At 36.6% G+C, this 15377-nt stretch overlaps 1 protein-coding gene across 1 annotated transcript in view; it reads left to right on the forward strand.

Moving 5' to 3' along the window:
• The first annotated feature begins 349 nt into the window (after positions 1-349).
• KLHL4 (kelch like family member 4) overlaps positions 350-15377 on the forward strand; it is a 56049-nt gene continuing 41021 nt past the window's right edge. Inside the window, exons 1-4 of the mRNA XM_047075804.1 lie at positions 350-357; positions 7826-7993; positions 8373-8509; positions 11387-11583. Coding sequence (XP_046931760.1) covers positions 350-357; positions 7826-7993; positions 8373-8509; positions 11387-11583 — 510 coding nt within the window. The remainder of the gene's footprint in view (positions 358-7825; positions 7994-8372; positions 8510-11386; positions 11584-15377) is intronic.

Below are 15377 nucleotides of genomic sequence, written 5' to 3' on the forward strand. Positions count from 1 at the left end.
GTTATGCTTGGAGAGTGCAAATGGGCAGGCCTCCGTGTTATGGCTCTGTTCCCCACTAGGTGGCACTGCTTAGCTTACTGTGGTGGATCAGCATAGAGTATATGTGCATGCATGAGCATGCTTGTTTGCAGGAGACTATGGAAATCCAGCTCTCTCGTCTCTGCCAGAAGAAATTAACTCTCTCACCTACCTGTGATCAAGCACCCTCCTTTGTCTCAGACCTCCATCCACTCCCTGCCTATACCCTGTCCTTGTCCATTCCATCAGCCTGCCAAGGGGCACCTCCTTCTAGAGTTTTATCTCAGATGGTTTTGTGTTTTAAAACCCCAAAATTCAGGCTCGAGGGAAGATGGCGGCGTAAGAGGACGCTTGGCTCACCGCGCGTCCTGCTGATCACTTAGATTCCACCTACACCTGCCTAAATAACCCAGAAAACCGCCAGAGGATTAGCAGAATGGAGTCGCCAGACCCAAGCGCAGACGAGAGGCCCAGGGAAGAGTGTAGGAAGGGTGGCTAGGCGGAGCACACTCCACGGACTGGTGGGAGGGAGCCGGGGCGGAGGGGCGGCTCGCCAGCCAACCAGAGCCCCCGAGTCTGGCTTGCAAAAGCGGAGGGGCCTGACGGACTGTGTTCCCACAGCAAGCGCGACTTAGCGTCTGGGAGGTCATAAGTTAACAGCTCTGCTCCGAAAGTGGGAAGGCTGGAGGACAAAGGGAGGGAGAGCTGCTGAGCCCCCGGACGACAGAGCTCAGTTTGGTGGGGAACAAAGGCGCTCGCCAGCGCCATCACCCCGCCCATCCCCCAGCCAAAATCCCAAAGGGAACCAGTTCCTGCCAGGGAAATTGCTTGCTCCGCCCAAACACCCAACTCTGTGCTTCTGCGGAGCCAAACCTCCGGCAGCGGATCTGACTCCCTCCCACTGCCACAGGGCCCCTCCTGAAGTGGATAACTTAAGGAGAAGCAAGCTAAGCCTGCCCCTCCTGCCCCCGGGCACCTTGCCTACCCACCCCAGCTAATACGCCAGATCCCCAGCATCACAAGCCTGGCAGTGTGCAAGTAGCCCAGATGGGCCACGCCACCCCACAGTGAATCCCGCCCCTAGGAGAGGGGAAGAGAAGGCACACACCAGTCTGACTGTGGCCCCAGCGGTGGGCTGGGGGCAGACATCAGGTTGGACTATGGCCCGCCCACCAACTCCAGTTATACACCACAGCACAGGGGAAGTGCCCTGCAGGTCTTCACCACACCAGGGACTACCCAAAATGACCAAGCAGAAGAATTCCCCTAAGAAGAACCTCCAGGAAATAACAACAGCTAATAAGCTGATCAAAAAGGATTTTGATAATGTAACAGAAAGTGAATTTAGAATAGTAGTCATAAAATTAATCGCGGGGCTTGAAAACAGTACACAGGAAAGCAGAGAATCTCTTGCTACAGAGATCAAGGGACTAAGAAACAGTCACGAGGAGCTGAAAAACGCTTTAAATGAAATGCAAAACAAAATGGAAACCACCACGGCTCGGATGGAAGAGGCAGAGGAGAGAATAGGTGAACTAGAAGATAAAGTTATGGAAAAAGAGGAAGCTGAGAAAAAGAGAGACAAAAAAAACCAGGAGTATGAGGGGAAAATTAGAGAACTAAGTGATACACTAAAAAGAAATAATATACGCATAATTGGTATCCCAGAGGAGGAAGAGAGAGGGAAAGGTGCTGAAGGGGTACTTGAAGAAATAATAGCTGAGAACTTCCCTGAACTGGGGAAGGAAAAAGGCATTGAAATCCAAGAGGCACAGAGAACTCCCTTCAGACGTAACTTGAATCGATCTTCTGCACAACATATCATAGTGAAACTGGCAAAATACAAGGATAAAGAGAAAATTCTTAAAGCAGCAAGGGGTATACATGCCCTCACATATAAAGGGAGACCTATAAGACTCGTGACTGATCTCTTTTGAAACTTGGCAGGCCAGAAGGAATTGGCACGTGATTTTCAGCGTGCTAGACAGAAAAAATATGCAGCTGAGAATCCGTTACCCAGCAAGTCTGTCATTTAGAATAGAAGGAGAGATAAAGGCCTTCCCAAACAAACAAAAACTGAAGGAATTTGTCACCACTAAACCAGCCCTACAAGAGATCCTAAGGGGGACCCTATGAGACAAAGTACCAGAGACATCACTACAAGCATAAAACATACAGACATCACAATGACTCTAAACCCCTATCTTTCTATAATAACACTGAATGTAAATGGATTAAATGCACCAACCAAAAGACATAGGGTATCAGAATGGATAAAAAAACAAGACCCATCTATTTGCTGTCTACAAGAGACTCATTGTAGACCTGAGGACACCTTTAGATTGAGAGTGAGGGGATGGAGAACTATTTATCATGCTACTGGAAGCCAAAAGAAAGCTGGAGTAGCCATACTTATATCAGACAAACTAGACTTCAAATTAAAGGCTGTAACAAGAGATGAAGAAGGATATTATATAATAGTTACAGGGTTTATCCATCAGGAAGAGCTAACAATTATAAATGTCTATGCGCCGAATACCGGAGCCCCCAAATATATACAACAATTACTCATAAACATAAGCAACCTTATCGATAAGAATGTGGTAACCGCAGGGGACTTTAACACCCCACTTACAGAAATGGATAGATCATCTAGACACATGGTCAATAAAGAAACAAGGGCCCTGAATGAGACATTGGATCAGATGGACTTGACAGATATATTTAGAACTCTGCATCCCAAAGCAACAGAATATACTTTCTTCTCTAGTGCACATGGAACATTCTCCAAGATAGTTCATATACTGGGTCACAAAACAGCCCTTCATAAGTTTACAGGAATTGAAATTACCATGCATACTTTCAGACCACAATGCTATGAAGCTTGAAATCAACCACAGAAAAAAGTCTGGAAAACCTCCAAAAGCATGGAGGTTAAAGAACACCCTACTAACGAATGAGTGGGTCAACCAGGCAATTAGAAAAAAAATTAAAAAATATATGGAAACAAACGAAAATGAAGATACAACAATCCAAACGCTTTGGGACGGAGCGAAGGCAGTCCTGAGAGGAAAATACATTGCAATCCAGGCCTATCTCAAGAAACAAGAAAAATCCCACATACAAAATCTAACAGCACACCTAAAAGAAATAGAAGCAGAACAGCAAAGACAGCCTAAACCCAGCAGAAGAAGAGAAATAATAAAGATCAGAGCAGAAATAAACAATATAGAATCTAAAAAAACTGTAGAGCAGATCAACGAAACCAAGAGTTGGTTTTTTGAAAAAATAAACAAAATTGACAAACCTCTAGCCAGGCTTCTCAAAAAGAAAAGGGAGATGACCCAAATAGATAAAATCATGAATCAAAATGGAATTATTAAAACCAATCCCTCAGAGATACAAGCAATTATCAGGGAATACTATGAAATATTATATGCCAAAAAATTGGACAACCTGGAAGAAATGGACAAATTCCTGAACACCCACACTCTTCCAAAACTCAATCAGGAGGAAAGAGAAAGCTTGAACAGACCCATAACCAGTGAAGAAATTGAATCGGTTATCAAAAATCTCCCAACAAATAAGAGTCCAGGACCAGATGGCTTCCCAGGGGAGTTCTACCAGACGTTTAAAGCAGAGATATTACCTATCCTTCTCAAGCTATTCCAAGAAATAGAAAGGGAAGGATAACTTCCAGACTCATTCTATGAAGCCAGTATTACTTTGATTCCTAAACCAGACAGAGACCCAGTAAAAAAAGAGAACTAGAGGCCAATATCCCTTATGAATATGGATGCAAAAATTGTCAATAAGATACTAGCAAATCGAATTCAACAGCCTATAAAAAGAATTATTCACCATGATCAAGTGGGATTCATTCCTGGGATGCAGGGCTGGTTCAACATTCGCAAATCAATCAACGTGATACATCACATTAACAAAAAAAAAAAGAGAAGAACCATATGATCCTATCAATGGATGCAGAAAAGGCCTTTGACAAAATTCAGCACCCTTTCTTAATAAAAACCCTTGAGAAAGTCGGGATAGAAGGAACATACTTAAAGATCATAAAAGCCATTTATGAAAAGCCCACAGCTAACATCATCCTGAACGGGGAAAAACAGAGCTTTTTCCCTGAGATCAGGAACACGACAGGGATGCCCACTCTCACCGCTGTTGTTTAACATAGTGCTGGAAGTGCTAGCATCAGCAATCAGACAACAAAAGGAAATCAAAGGCATCAAATTTGGCAAAGATGAAGTCAAGCTTTCGCTTTTTGCAGATGACATGATATTATACATGGAAAGTCCGATAGACTCCACCAAAAGTCTGCTAGAACTGATAGATGAATTCAGCCAAGTTGCAGGATACAAAATCATTGTACAGAAATCAGTTGCATTCTTATACACTAACAATGAAGCAACAGAAAGACAAAGAAACTGATCCCATTCACAATTGCACCAAGAAGCCTAAAATACCTGGGAATAAATCTAACCAAAGATGTAAAGGATCTGTATGCTGAAAACTATAGAAAGCTTATGAAGGTAATTGGAGAAGATATAAAGAAATGGAAAGACATTCCCTGCTCATGGATTGGAAGAATAAATATTGTCAAAATGTCAATACTACCCAAAGCTATCTACACATTCAATGCAATCCCAATCAAAATTGCACCAGCATTCTTCTCGAAACTAGAACAAGCAATCCTAAAATTCCTATGGAACCACAAAAGGCCCCGAATAGCCAAAGGAATTCTGAAGAAGAAGACCAAAGCAGGAGGCATCACAATCCCAGACTTTAGCCTCTACTACAAAGCTGTCATCATCAAGACAGCATGGTATTGGCACAAATACAGACACACAGACCACTGGAATAGAATAGAAACCCCAGAACTAGACCCACAAACGTATGGCCAACTCATCTTTGACAAAGCAGGAAAGAACATCCAATGGAAAAAAGACAGCCTCTTTAACAAATGGTGCTGGGAGAACTGGACAGCAACATGCAGAAGGTTGAAACTAGACCACTTTCTCACACCATTCACAAAAATAAACTCAAAATGGATAAAGGACCTAAATGTGAGACAGGAAACCATCAAAACCTTAGAGGAGAAAGGAGGAAAAGACCTCTCTGACCTCAGCCGTAGCATTCTCTTACTCGACACATCCCCAAAGGCAAGGGAATTAGAAGCAAACGTGAATTACTGGGACCTTATGCACAGCAAAGGAAACAACCAACAAAACTAAAAGGCAACCAACAGAATGGGAAAAGATATTTGCAAATGACATATCGGACAAAGGGCTAGTATCTAAAATCTATAAAGAGCTCACCAAACTCCACACCTGAAAAACAAATAACCCAGTGAAGAAATGGGCAGAAAACATGAATAGACACTTCTCTAAAGAAGACATCCAGATGGCCAACAGGCACATGAAAAGATGTTCAGCGTCGCTCCTTATCAGGGAAATACAAATCAAAACCACACTCAGATATCACCTCAGGCCAGTCAGAGTGGCCAAAATGAACAAATCAGGAGACTATAGATGCTGGAGAGGATGTGGAGAAACGGGAACCCTCTTGCACTGTTGGTGGGAATGCAAATCGGTGCTGCCACTCTGGAAAGTAGTGTGGAGGTTCCTCAGAAAATTAAAAATAGACCTACCCTATGACCCAGCAATAGCACTGCTAGGAATTTATCCAAGGGATACAGGAGTACTGATGCATAGGGGCACTTGTACCCCAATGTTCATAGCAGCACTCTCAACAATAGCCAAATTATGGAAAGAGCCTAAATGTCCATCAACTGATGAATGGATAAAGAAATTGTGGTTTATATACACCATGGAATACTACGTGGCAATGAGAAAAAATGAAATATGGCCTTTTGTAGCAACGTGGATGGAACTGGAGAGTGTAATGCTAAGTGAAATAAGCCATACAGAGATAGACAGATACCATATGGTTTCACTCTTATGTGGATCCTGAGAAACTTAACAGGAACCCATGGGGGAGGGGAAGGAAAAAAAAAAGAGGTTAGAGTGGGAGAGAGCCAAAGCATAAGAGACTGTTAAAAACTGAGAACAAACTGAGGGTTTATGGGGGGTGGGAGGGAGGGTAGGGTGGGTGATGGGTATTGAGGAGGGCACCTTTTGGGATGAGCACTGGGTGTTGTATGGAAACCAATTTGTCAATAAATTTCATATATATAAAAAATAAATAAATAAATAAATAAATAAATAAATAAAACCCCAAACTTCAGAGACCCTTGTGGCTTGTACCCATGTCAACTTTTGGGGGAGGGTTTCCCTGAGCAATGGCCAGGTGCCAGTTCACCCCAGAAAATGTTTGTATAATCATGCAACAGCAGACATTCAGAGATAATGGCAAATCACAAAACACAGCTGACACTAAGTTTCACTGCACTCTGGCATCTTTGTCCCAATACCAGCAAATGTGTCTGCTCTCCAGAGTCTGCTGGGACCTATGCCTTTGGGGAGGCCATATGTTCTTTACCAAATGTTCTCCAAGCAGGGGAACTGCTTCTCCCCATGTGGCATAGAGACCCACCAGACCCCACTCCCTGCTCCTAGGGATTCACCCTGCTTCCTCACCAGAGCACCACAAGCACTGAACTCTGGAACTTTAGACTCTGAACTCCACTGTTTATAGAATCCTCGTGGTATTGAAACCCTCTCCTTTCTTGCCATCAGTGGTTTTGGGGAACAAATTTCTTGTTCAGTCCCCTGTGAGTGTTTTCACTCTTTCTTTCTGTCCAGCTACATTTGGGCAAGTATTTTCACTCTCTTTTTCTCCAACTACTTTTGGACTAGTGTTTTTCCTGCACTCTCCTGACATATGCTGCACTCTCCCCCTTTCTCCATCCTCTCTATGCAAAAACAGCTTCCTACCCTCCACAGCTTTTCTCCCACAGTTCACAGCTTTGTGCCATGTACTTCCTGAGTTCTGTGGCTCAAATTATGCAGATTGTTGTGTTAACCTAAGGTCAATTTCCTAGGTGTGCAAAATGTCTTGATGCTGATCTAGCTGTGTCAGGGGCAAGACAAGCTGAGGATCTCCATGCTGCTCCACCATCTTAACTTGAAAGTCTCCTAAGACCATAGGTCTTAAATATTTTAACCACACACATGAAAAATGGTAACTATGTGAGGTGATGGATGTGTTAATTAACCTTATTGTAGTAATAACTTCACAATACATACATATATTAATTCATTACATTGTACATCTTAAACACACACAATGTTGTATATTAATTATATCTCAATAAATCCTGAAAAAGTATATATAAGATGGAAATTGTATATTCTTTTGATGGGGCTGACATATTGTAGAGAAATCTCAAGTTTGAGATTCTTCAAGAAATATTTCTGTTGTGTAATGAGTATTCTATGGAGAAGTTTCAGTTCATAATGAAATTTGAAAAATATTTTGAATCATGTCTATGATTTTGTGCCCAATAACATAATTGTGATACCAATAAAAATCAAAGAAAAAGGCTGGCATTTTGAAGTTTATGTTTGTGCATATAAAAATTACCACTAGCCCTGCAATGGAACTATACAAATTTATGGTTCCATTCCAGGTAAAAATATGAATCATGACACTTCACTTTAATGGAAGGTCAGACAGTAATTATAGTGAAATATTTAAGATTGGAAGGCATATTTAAATTTTATCTAATCCAGCATATTTCTCTTAGAAGTTGATGTGCCAAAATTTGCATTGGACATTTGCATACTCACTAAGAGAATAAACCATATTTTCACTCTTACACCCCTTTTAGATTAGATACACAATATCCTGAAGAAATGAATGTTCATGGATCTGAGGAGCAGTTTCATGCTGTAATTCATGCAGAACAAACTCTTCACAAAATGGAGAACTATCTGAAAGAGAAACAACTGTGTAATGTACTTCTTATTGTGGGACACCTCCGAATTCCAGCCCATAGGTAAGTATCCTTATGCAGACAGAATATTTTGTTAGTAAAGCACTCGAATGAGAATGAATTTGTCCGTTGAAAACAAATTAGAATGCTGAGGAAAGTATCTTTTTATCTTCCTATATTGAAAAAGTATTAGCATATATGATCCATTTCCCTGTGTAATATTTAGAAGATCCAAACTTTAAAGAAATACATGTAAAACATCACAAATCCTCAAAAGAAAATAAACTTACCTAATTTACCATTCTAATTTCACTATACTGAACTGTGAAAGATTCATGCAGATAACGAACTCAGCAGTGTTAAAAACTTACTGACTGCATTTCAAACTTTTCAATGATATACTGGTCTCATTTAAGTTCCTATGAATCATTCCCATTTCCAGGTTGGTTCTCAGTGCAGTGTCCGATTATTTTGCTGCAATGTTTACTAACGATGTATTTGAAGCCAAACAAGAAGAGGTCAGGATGGAAGGAGTTGATCCTAAAGCACTTAATTCCTTGGTGCAGTATGCTTACACAGGTAAAGTGGCACCTATTAAGTCATTCAATCCTCACAATAACTCTACATTATATGACTTACATTATTATTATTTCTATTCTGCAAGTGAGAAAATTGAAGGATTGACTAGTTAAGTAACTTTATGAAGGTAGTAAGGTGCAAAATCAGGTTTTAAATTCAGTATTATGAAAGAGTAAGAGATAAATAATATAACATAAAATTTTGACCCTGAGAGAATAAAGCTATTTTAACACAAAAATACAAGCATATATCTGTCTTTCTCTTGAATGTTGTGGATACATTCTCATTTGTAAAAACTAGAGAGGAAGTATAATATTCCAACTCTATATTAGAGATTTAGTCTTTCCTTTGAAATAACAAAGTCATATTTACTCAAACTGTAAGGCAAAGGTAAAGAGATGAGTTTGGGAGCCAAGAAATATTAATTAATTAATTAATTAATTCCAACTTTATTGAGGAATAATTGAAAAATATAAGTGTCTATATTTAAAGTGTACTATGTGATAATTTGCTATATATATATGCAAGTGGAATAATTACTAAGATGAAGATAATTAATAATAATTACCTTAATTATTATTATATTAATTATAATCCTTAATAATGATGTACACATTATCTCAAATTATTAATTGTTTTTGTGGTGAGAATGCTTAAGATATACTCTCAATAATTTTCAAGTACACAGTACCCAATACCATATTATTAACTATAGACACCATGCTGTATGTTATATTCTCAGAACTTATATATCCTATAACTGAAAATTTACACCCTTTGAGATGAACCTCCCTATTTCCCCCTCTCAGCCCCTCCCTGGAGACTAAAACTCTACTTGGCATCCCTAAGGTGCTATATATATATACATTCAAGTGTTGAAGGATATGTATATTGTTTGGTTGTTTTCATATCTTAGCTATTGCTAATAATACTGTAACAAACATGGGAGTCCATATATCTCTTAAGATCCTGATTTTATTTCTTTGTACATACAATCAGGAGTGGAGTTGCTGAATGATAAGGTAGTTTTATTTTCCAATTATTTCAGAAAACACCATACTGTTTTCCATAAAGCTGTATCAATTTACAGTCCCACAAACAATGTGTAAATACTCCCTTTTCTTCGAAGCCTCACCAACATTGGTTATCCCTGCTCTTTTTGCTAATAGCCATCCTAATGGGAATGAGTTTTGGTTTACATTTACCTGATAATTAGTGATGTTAAGCATATTTTCATGTCCCTATTGGTTATTTGTAGGTCTTTGGAAAAAATGTCTATTTAGGTTATTTGCTCATTTTTAATTGGATTATTTGCTTTTGTACTATTGTATTCTATGAGTTCTTTATGTATTTTTGTCATTAACCCCTTATCAGATATATGCTTTGCAGTATTTTTCTCTCATTCTGTATATTGCCTTTTCAATATATTTTATATTTCCTTTACTATTCAGAAGTTCTTTACTTTGATGAAGTCCCACTTGTTTATTTTAGTTGTAGTTGCCTGTCTTTTGGTATATTATACAAGAAATTATTGCCAAGACCAATGTCAAAAAGATTTTTTAGCGTTTCCTTCTAGGAGCTTTACAATTTTATTTATTAAGAAATGAATATTCTTAATAACTAGGCCAAGTTTCAATGTATATAGGATGTTAAGCTTTATATCTGGAGCTGAGAATACTTGATAACTTCTCTGGGTCTCATGAGATATGGGCAGGACTTTCCCTTCAAAATCCAGGACAAAAATAAAACAACACAAGAAAGTCTGCTGATGGACCAGATCCTTTTGCAACATATTTAGAGGCTGAACCAAATACAGAGCATCTCACAGCTCTTTTCTTTATGTTTATGCAAACATATAGAATCCATATGAGTGCATTTTGCAGGGAAAACTATCAAAGAATAATTTATAGAACATATCCATAGGAAATTTCATTCTTTATAAGTTACCTATAGCTTGGATAAACAAAAAAAGAAATACAACTTACTAACATAACATTTGCAATAATTTATCAATAATGCTTCCTCCAAAAACTACACACACACACACACACACACACACACACAGAAAATAGCTAAAATGGCTCTGAATATTTTAAAGATCTCTTCACAGATATTTTAAACAGAGCCTTTTTTTATATCTGAGAAAATAATCATACAAACATTTATTTATGAACTATTAGCAATATTATTTTTCTTTTGAGACAATGCCAGGTGTCAGTCCCATGCATAATATCTGAGCAAGTTATTCTTATCAATTAATAATGTAGATGCAAAGAAAAAATGGACAGATAACATTAGTGTTCTACTTAGTTACCAAATGTTTTATTTTTTTTTTCCATATAAATGTTACCTGTATGGGCAATTGTATGGTCCTTATACAGTATAATATAATGCTCCTTGAATCATATTGCTTACAGTTGATATAACATTTATTTTGCTTTTATTAAAAGTTTTTATTTAAGTAATCTCTACCCCCAACATGGGTCTCTAAATCATGACCCCAAGATTAAGAGTCACATGGTTTTCCAAATGGACCAGCCAGTTGATATAAGATTTAGATGCAGGCCTAAAATTATAAAGAAATAACTAGTTGCTGTTCTTTGCAATAATAGTGTTCACTGTTCATTTGCTACAATTGTATTTGATAATCTAGTCTGGCTCCCTTCAGCCATCTTATTAGTGTTTATACAGACTCCCTTGCACATGATGGCCTCAAAAGAGTATTTTGAGACCTCAAAACATATCCCCGCAGTGGTTACTGTGCACTAGAAAAGATAGCCCTAGAAATTAGAGAAAATGAAAAATTCAACTAGCTAGCACATTCATGTCTTATATAATGGGACATATAATCATTCTTTACTTTTTCAAACCATCTAGGTGTCCTGCATTTAAAAGAAGATACTATTGAAAATTTACTGACTGCAGCTTGTCTCTTGCAGCTGACTCAAGTCATTGAAGTCTGCTCCAATTTTCTCATAAGGAAGCTCCACCCTTCAAACTGCTTAGGGATTCCATCATTTGGAGATGCCCAGGGTTGTACAGAGCTCCTAAGTGTGGCACATAATTACACAATGGTAAAATAAATTGTTTCAAATTACCTTGTAGTAATATTATATTAACACAATATCTAACTTACTGATTCGTTTACTAATATATATGTGTACACATGCATATGTGTGTGTGTGTGTGTGTGCATAAATATACAATGTGTGTGTGTGTGTATTACTCTTAGAAGAAAACAGTAAAAAAAAAAAAACTTTCCAAAAACCTTTTCAAAGTAAAGACTATAATGTTGGCATAAAAATAAAAATCAATATAAATTTATATAATTTGCAAATGACTGACATAATGGATATTAGATAAAAATATTTGTCTTGTTGAGCTGCACTCAAGCAAGTTTCTCAATTTTTAAGGTGAAAAGGTTTAATTAAATCTCAAAGCTTGGAGAAATTATGTATGTGTATATATATATATTGCAAATATTAAACTAAAGAAGTATATATTTCAAGTAGAATCCACAATATTAAGAAAATATAATGTGCTTGATTTTTTTTAGTTTTTATGTACATTCCATTTAGTTAATAGAGAGTGTAATATTAGTTTCAGGTGTACAACTTAGTGATTCAACATGTACATAGAACACCTGGTGTTCATCACAAGTGCACTCCTTAATACCCATCACCTATTTAGCCCATCCCCCAGCCCACCCCCCTCTGGTAACCATCAGTTTGTTCTCTATATTTAAGAGTCTGTTTCTTTGTTTTCTTCTTTTCTCCCCCACGATTTTTCTTTTTCTTAAATTCCACGTATGAGTTAACTCATATGGCATTTGTCTTTCTCTGGCTTATTTCTCTTAGCACAATACTCTATCTCTACCCATGTCATTGCAAATGGTATGATTTCATTCTTTTTTTATGGCTGCATAATATTCTATGTATATAGATACCACTTCTTTATCGATTCATCACATGATGAACACTTGTTTTTTGTTTTTTTTTTCCCACAACTTGACTAATGTTGATAATGCTGCTATAAACACTGGGGTGCATGTATCCTTTCAAATTAGTACTTTTGTATTATTTGTATAAGTACCTAGTAGTGCAACTGCTGTATTGTAGTGTAGTTCTATTTTTAACCTTTTGGGATACTGTTTTCCAAGCTGCTTGCACCCGTTTGCATTCCCACTAACAGTGTAAGAGGGTTACCCTTTCTCCACATCCTCACCAGCCCCTGTTTGTTTCTTATCTTGTTGATTTTAGCCATTCTGACAGATGTGAGGTGATATTTCATTGTAGTTTCATTTGTGTTTTTCTGATGATGAATGATGTTGAGCATCTTTTCATGTATCTGTTAGCCATCTGGATGTCTTCTTTGGAAAAATGTTTATTCATGTCTTTGACTCATTTTTAATGGGATAATTTGATCTTTTTGTCCCTGGTTTTTTAAATAATATTAGAACTTTAGTTTCTAAAATTGTATACATTATGATTTCTAATGAAATATAAGTAACATTCAATAAAAACTAATCAATATATCAATATTATCTGAAAGAGCTTGAGAATTATCAAAATCAGCCAATTTTAAAGAATGAATATTCTATGTCTTAACAAAAACATCTATTTTGGTTAAAAACCATTTGCAGCTCAATCCTTTAACTTAACTGACTTAAAATCCTTCTCAATTCAATAAGTAATTCTAATAAATTAACTGAACATATTTGTATGTGTTAATTCTTTAAAAATTCCATGTGATAAGATTGTCTTTATTCAGTCAAGTGACAGTGACATGAAATACAGATTACCTGTAGGGAAGAGGGCAAGAAAAAGTAGTCAAAGTATATTAAATTACTTTTAATGTTAATAATTCCCTGATACAGATTAGAAAATTAACTTTTTAACCTCTGAAACAAGGAAAATCCAGGGATCGATCTTTCTGTGAAACTCAACTACATGATAAATATTTCAAGATAAGAAAATTGCTACAGTTATTTAAGATTTGAAAATAAAAGTGCAAGTAAATAAAATCAAACAATAGATAGTCACATCTAAAAATAAAATTAACATTATAATTTTAGGATTGAGATACAAACAAACAATATTTTGTTAGAATTTAATACAGACCTTAAAAATTTCAACTTTCTAATGCTTGGATTCTCTAAATTTTCTTGGTAAAATTTTCTCCCTCTTTTTTCCCACCCCTAGTCATTGTTTAAAATTTGAGTTTTCAAGAGAACTTGGGTAGTTCAGTAGGTTGAGCGACCGACTCTTGATTTCAGCTCAGGTCACGATCACAGTTTCATGAATTCGAGCCCATGTCCTCTGCACTGACAACACAGACCCTGCTTGAGATTTTTCCCTCTCTTTCTAGCCCTCCCCTGCTCTCTCTCTTTCTGTGTTTCTCAAAAATAATAAATAAATAAATTAAAAAATTCCAACATATTTATGAAATAATAGCATTGTGGGGAGAAAAATATTACAATGGACTGATATTTAATATATGTTATCTAATTGTGCTATTTATATTCATATGTCCTAAATACAAATGCCATATAGTCTATAGGAACAACAGTTATATAGTTTAAAGATTAAACTTACCACAAATTCCAAACATGAAAACTACCTGTTAAATTACTTAAATTATTAAACTAAGTATTAATTTCCTGTTTGTTATCTTACTCTCACAGACAAAACTTTCTGATAAACAGCTTACATTATTTTTGTTGCACAAAATGAACTTGTCTTCCTTTTTAAATTATGAGACTGAAACTGAGTGTTAAATCAGGATGTGCATAAAAACACAATACTGTTGCCTCATTGAATCAGTTTTAGTTATTTTAGTATCTATTATAAATGAAACAAAGTAGGCAAATGTCTTGCTATAATTTGTTTTTGTAATGCTGTATTGATATTATAAATATAATTTTAATGTTTAAAAGTAATAAACTCTTAAGACCTAATTACAAACATTTGAATCATAGACTGAATAAAACAGATGGCCCTTCCTAATGTGAATCGGCCTCATTCAGAAACACCCTCACAGACAATCCCAGAATGTTTGATCCAAAGTTTAAACACTCCTTGGGTAAGTCATGTTGATATATAAAATTAGCCATCACAAGCATATAAATAGTAGTCTGCACTGATGAAAAACTCAGCATGTATGCTATGTTCTTTTAGTAAGTTTTACAACAAAGTAAGTGTCGATTAAAAAATTAATATCAAGTCAAACGTACAAAAGACGACTCGAGAATATGCACAGAAGAAAGTGTTTACCTTGAAATTAAAAACAAAATAATTCCAAAATAAAACAATTTAAATTTCTCTTCAAACTTAACTAAATTTTTCTCTACAATACTGCATATTGCAGTGCCGCATTTAGATCCTTTAAACCAATATATTTTTTCTTTATTTACACTAATTTACTATATTGCCAAAAAATTTTCAGTAGTGTCATCAGGCAGCTACCCAGAAACCATAATATATTCTATGATAAACTCTAATTTCTCACTAGAAATATAATCATCATATAAACCATTTGAATCATTTCTTAGCTGTGTCAAATACATAATCACATTTTATAGATTTGTCTATGATCCACATTAGCCATTGAGTAGATTTTACATACTGGGCCAATCTGTCTCTCTCTCTCTCCTCTCTCTCTCTCTCTCTCTCATTTATTTGCTTTTTTAAATCATTTAAATTTATCTATTTAAATTCAAGTTGGCTAACATATAGTGTATTATTGGTATCAGGAGTAGTACCCAGTGATTCATCACTTACCTATAACACCAGGTGCTCATCCCAACATTACCCATTAATGGATGTCCATTACCATTAAGGATGGACTCATCTTAATGCCCATCACCCAT

This window comes from Lynx rufus, unplaced genomic scaffold, assembly GCF_022079265.1.
Source record: "Lynx rufus isolate CCGP_SWC_20201006 ecotype Redwood Valley unplaced genomic scaffold, mLynRuf1.p SCAF_14, whole genome shotgun sequence".
Taxonomy (NCBI): Eukaryota; Metazoa; Chordata; class Mammalia; order Carnivora; family Felidae; genus Lynx; species Lynx rufus.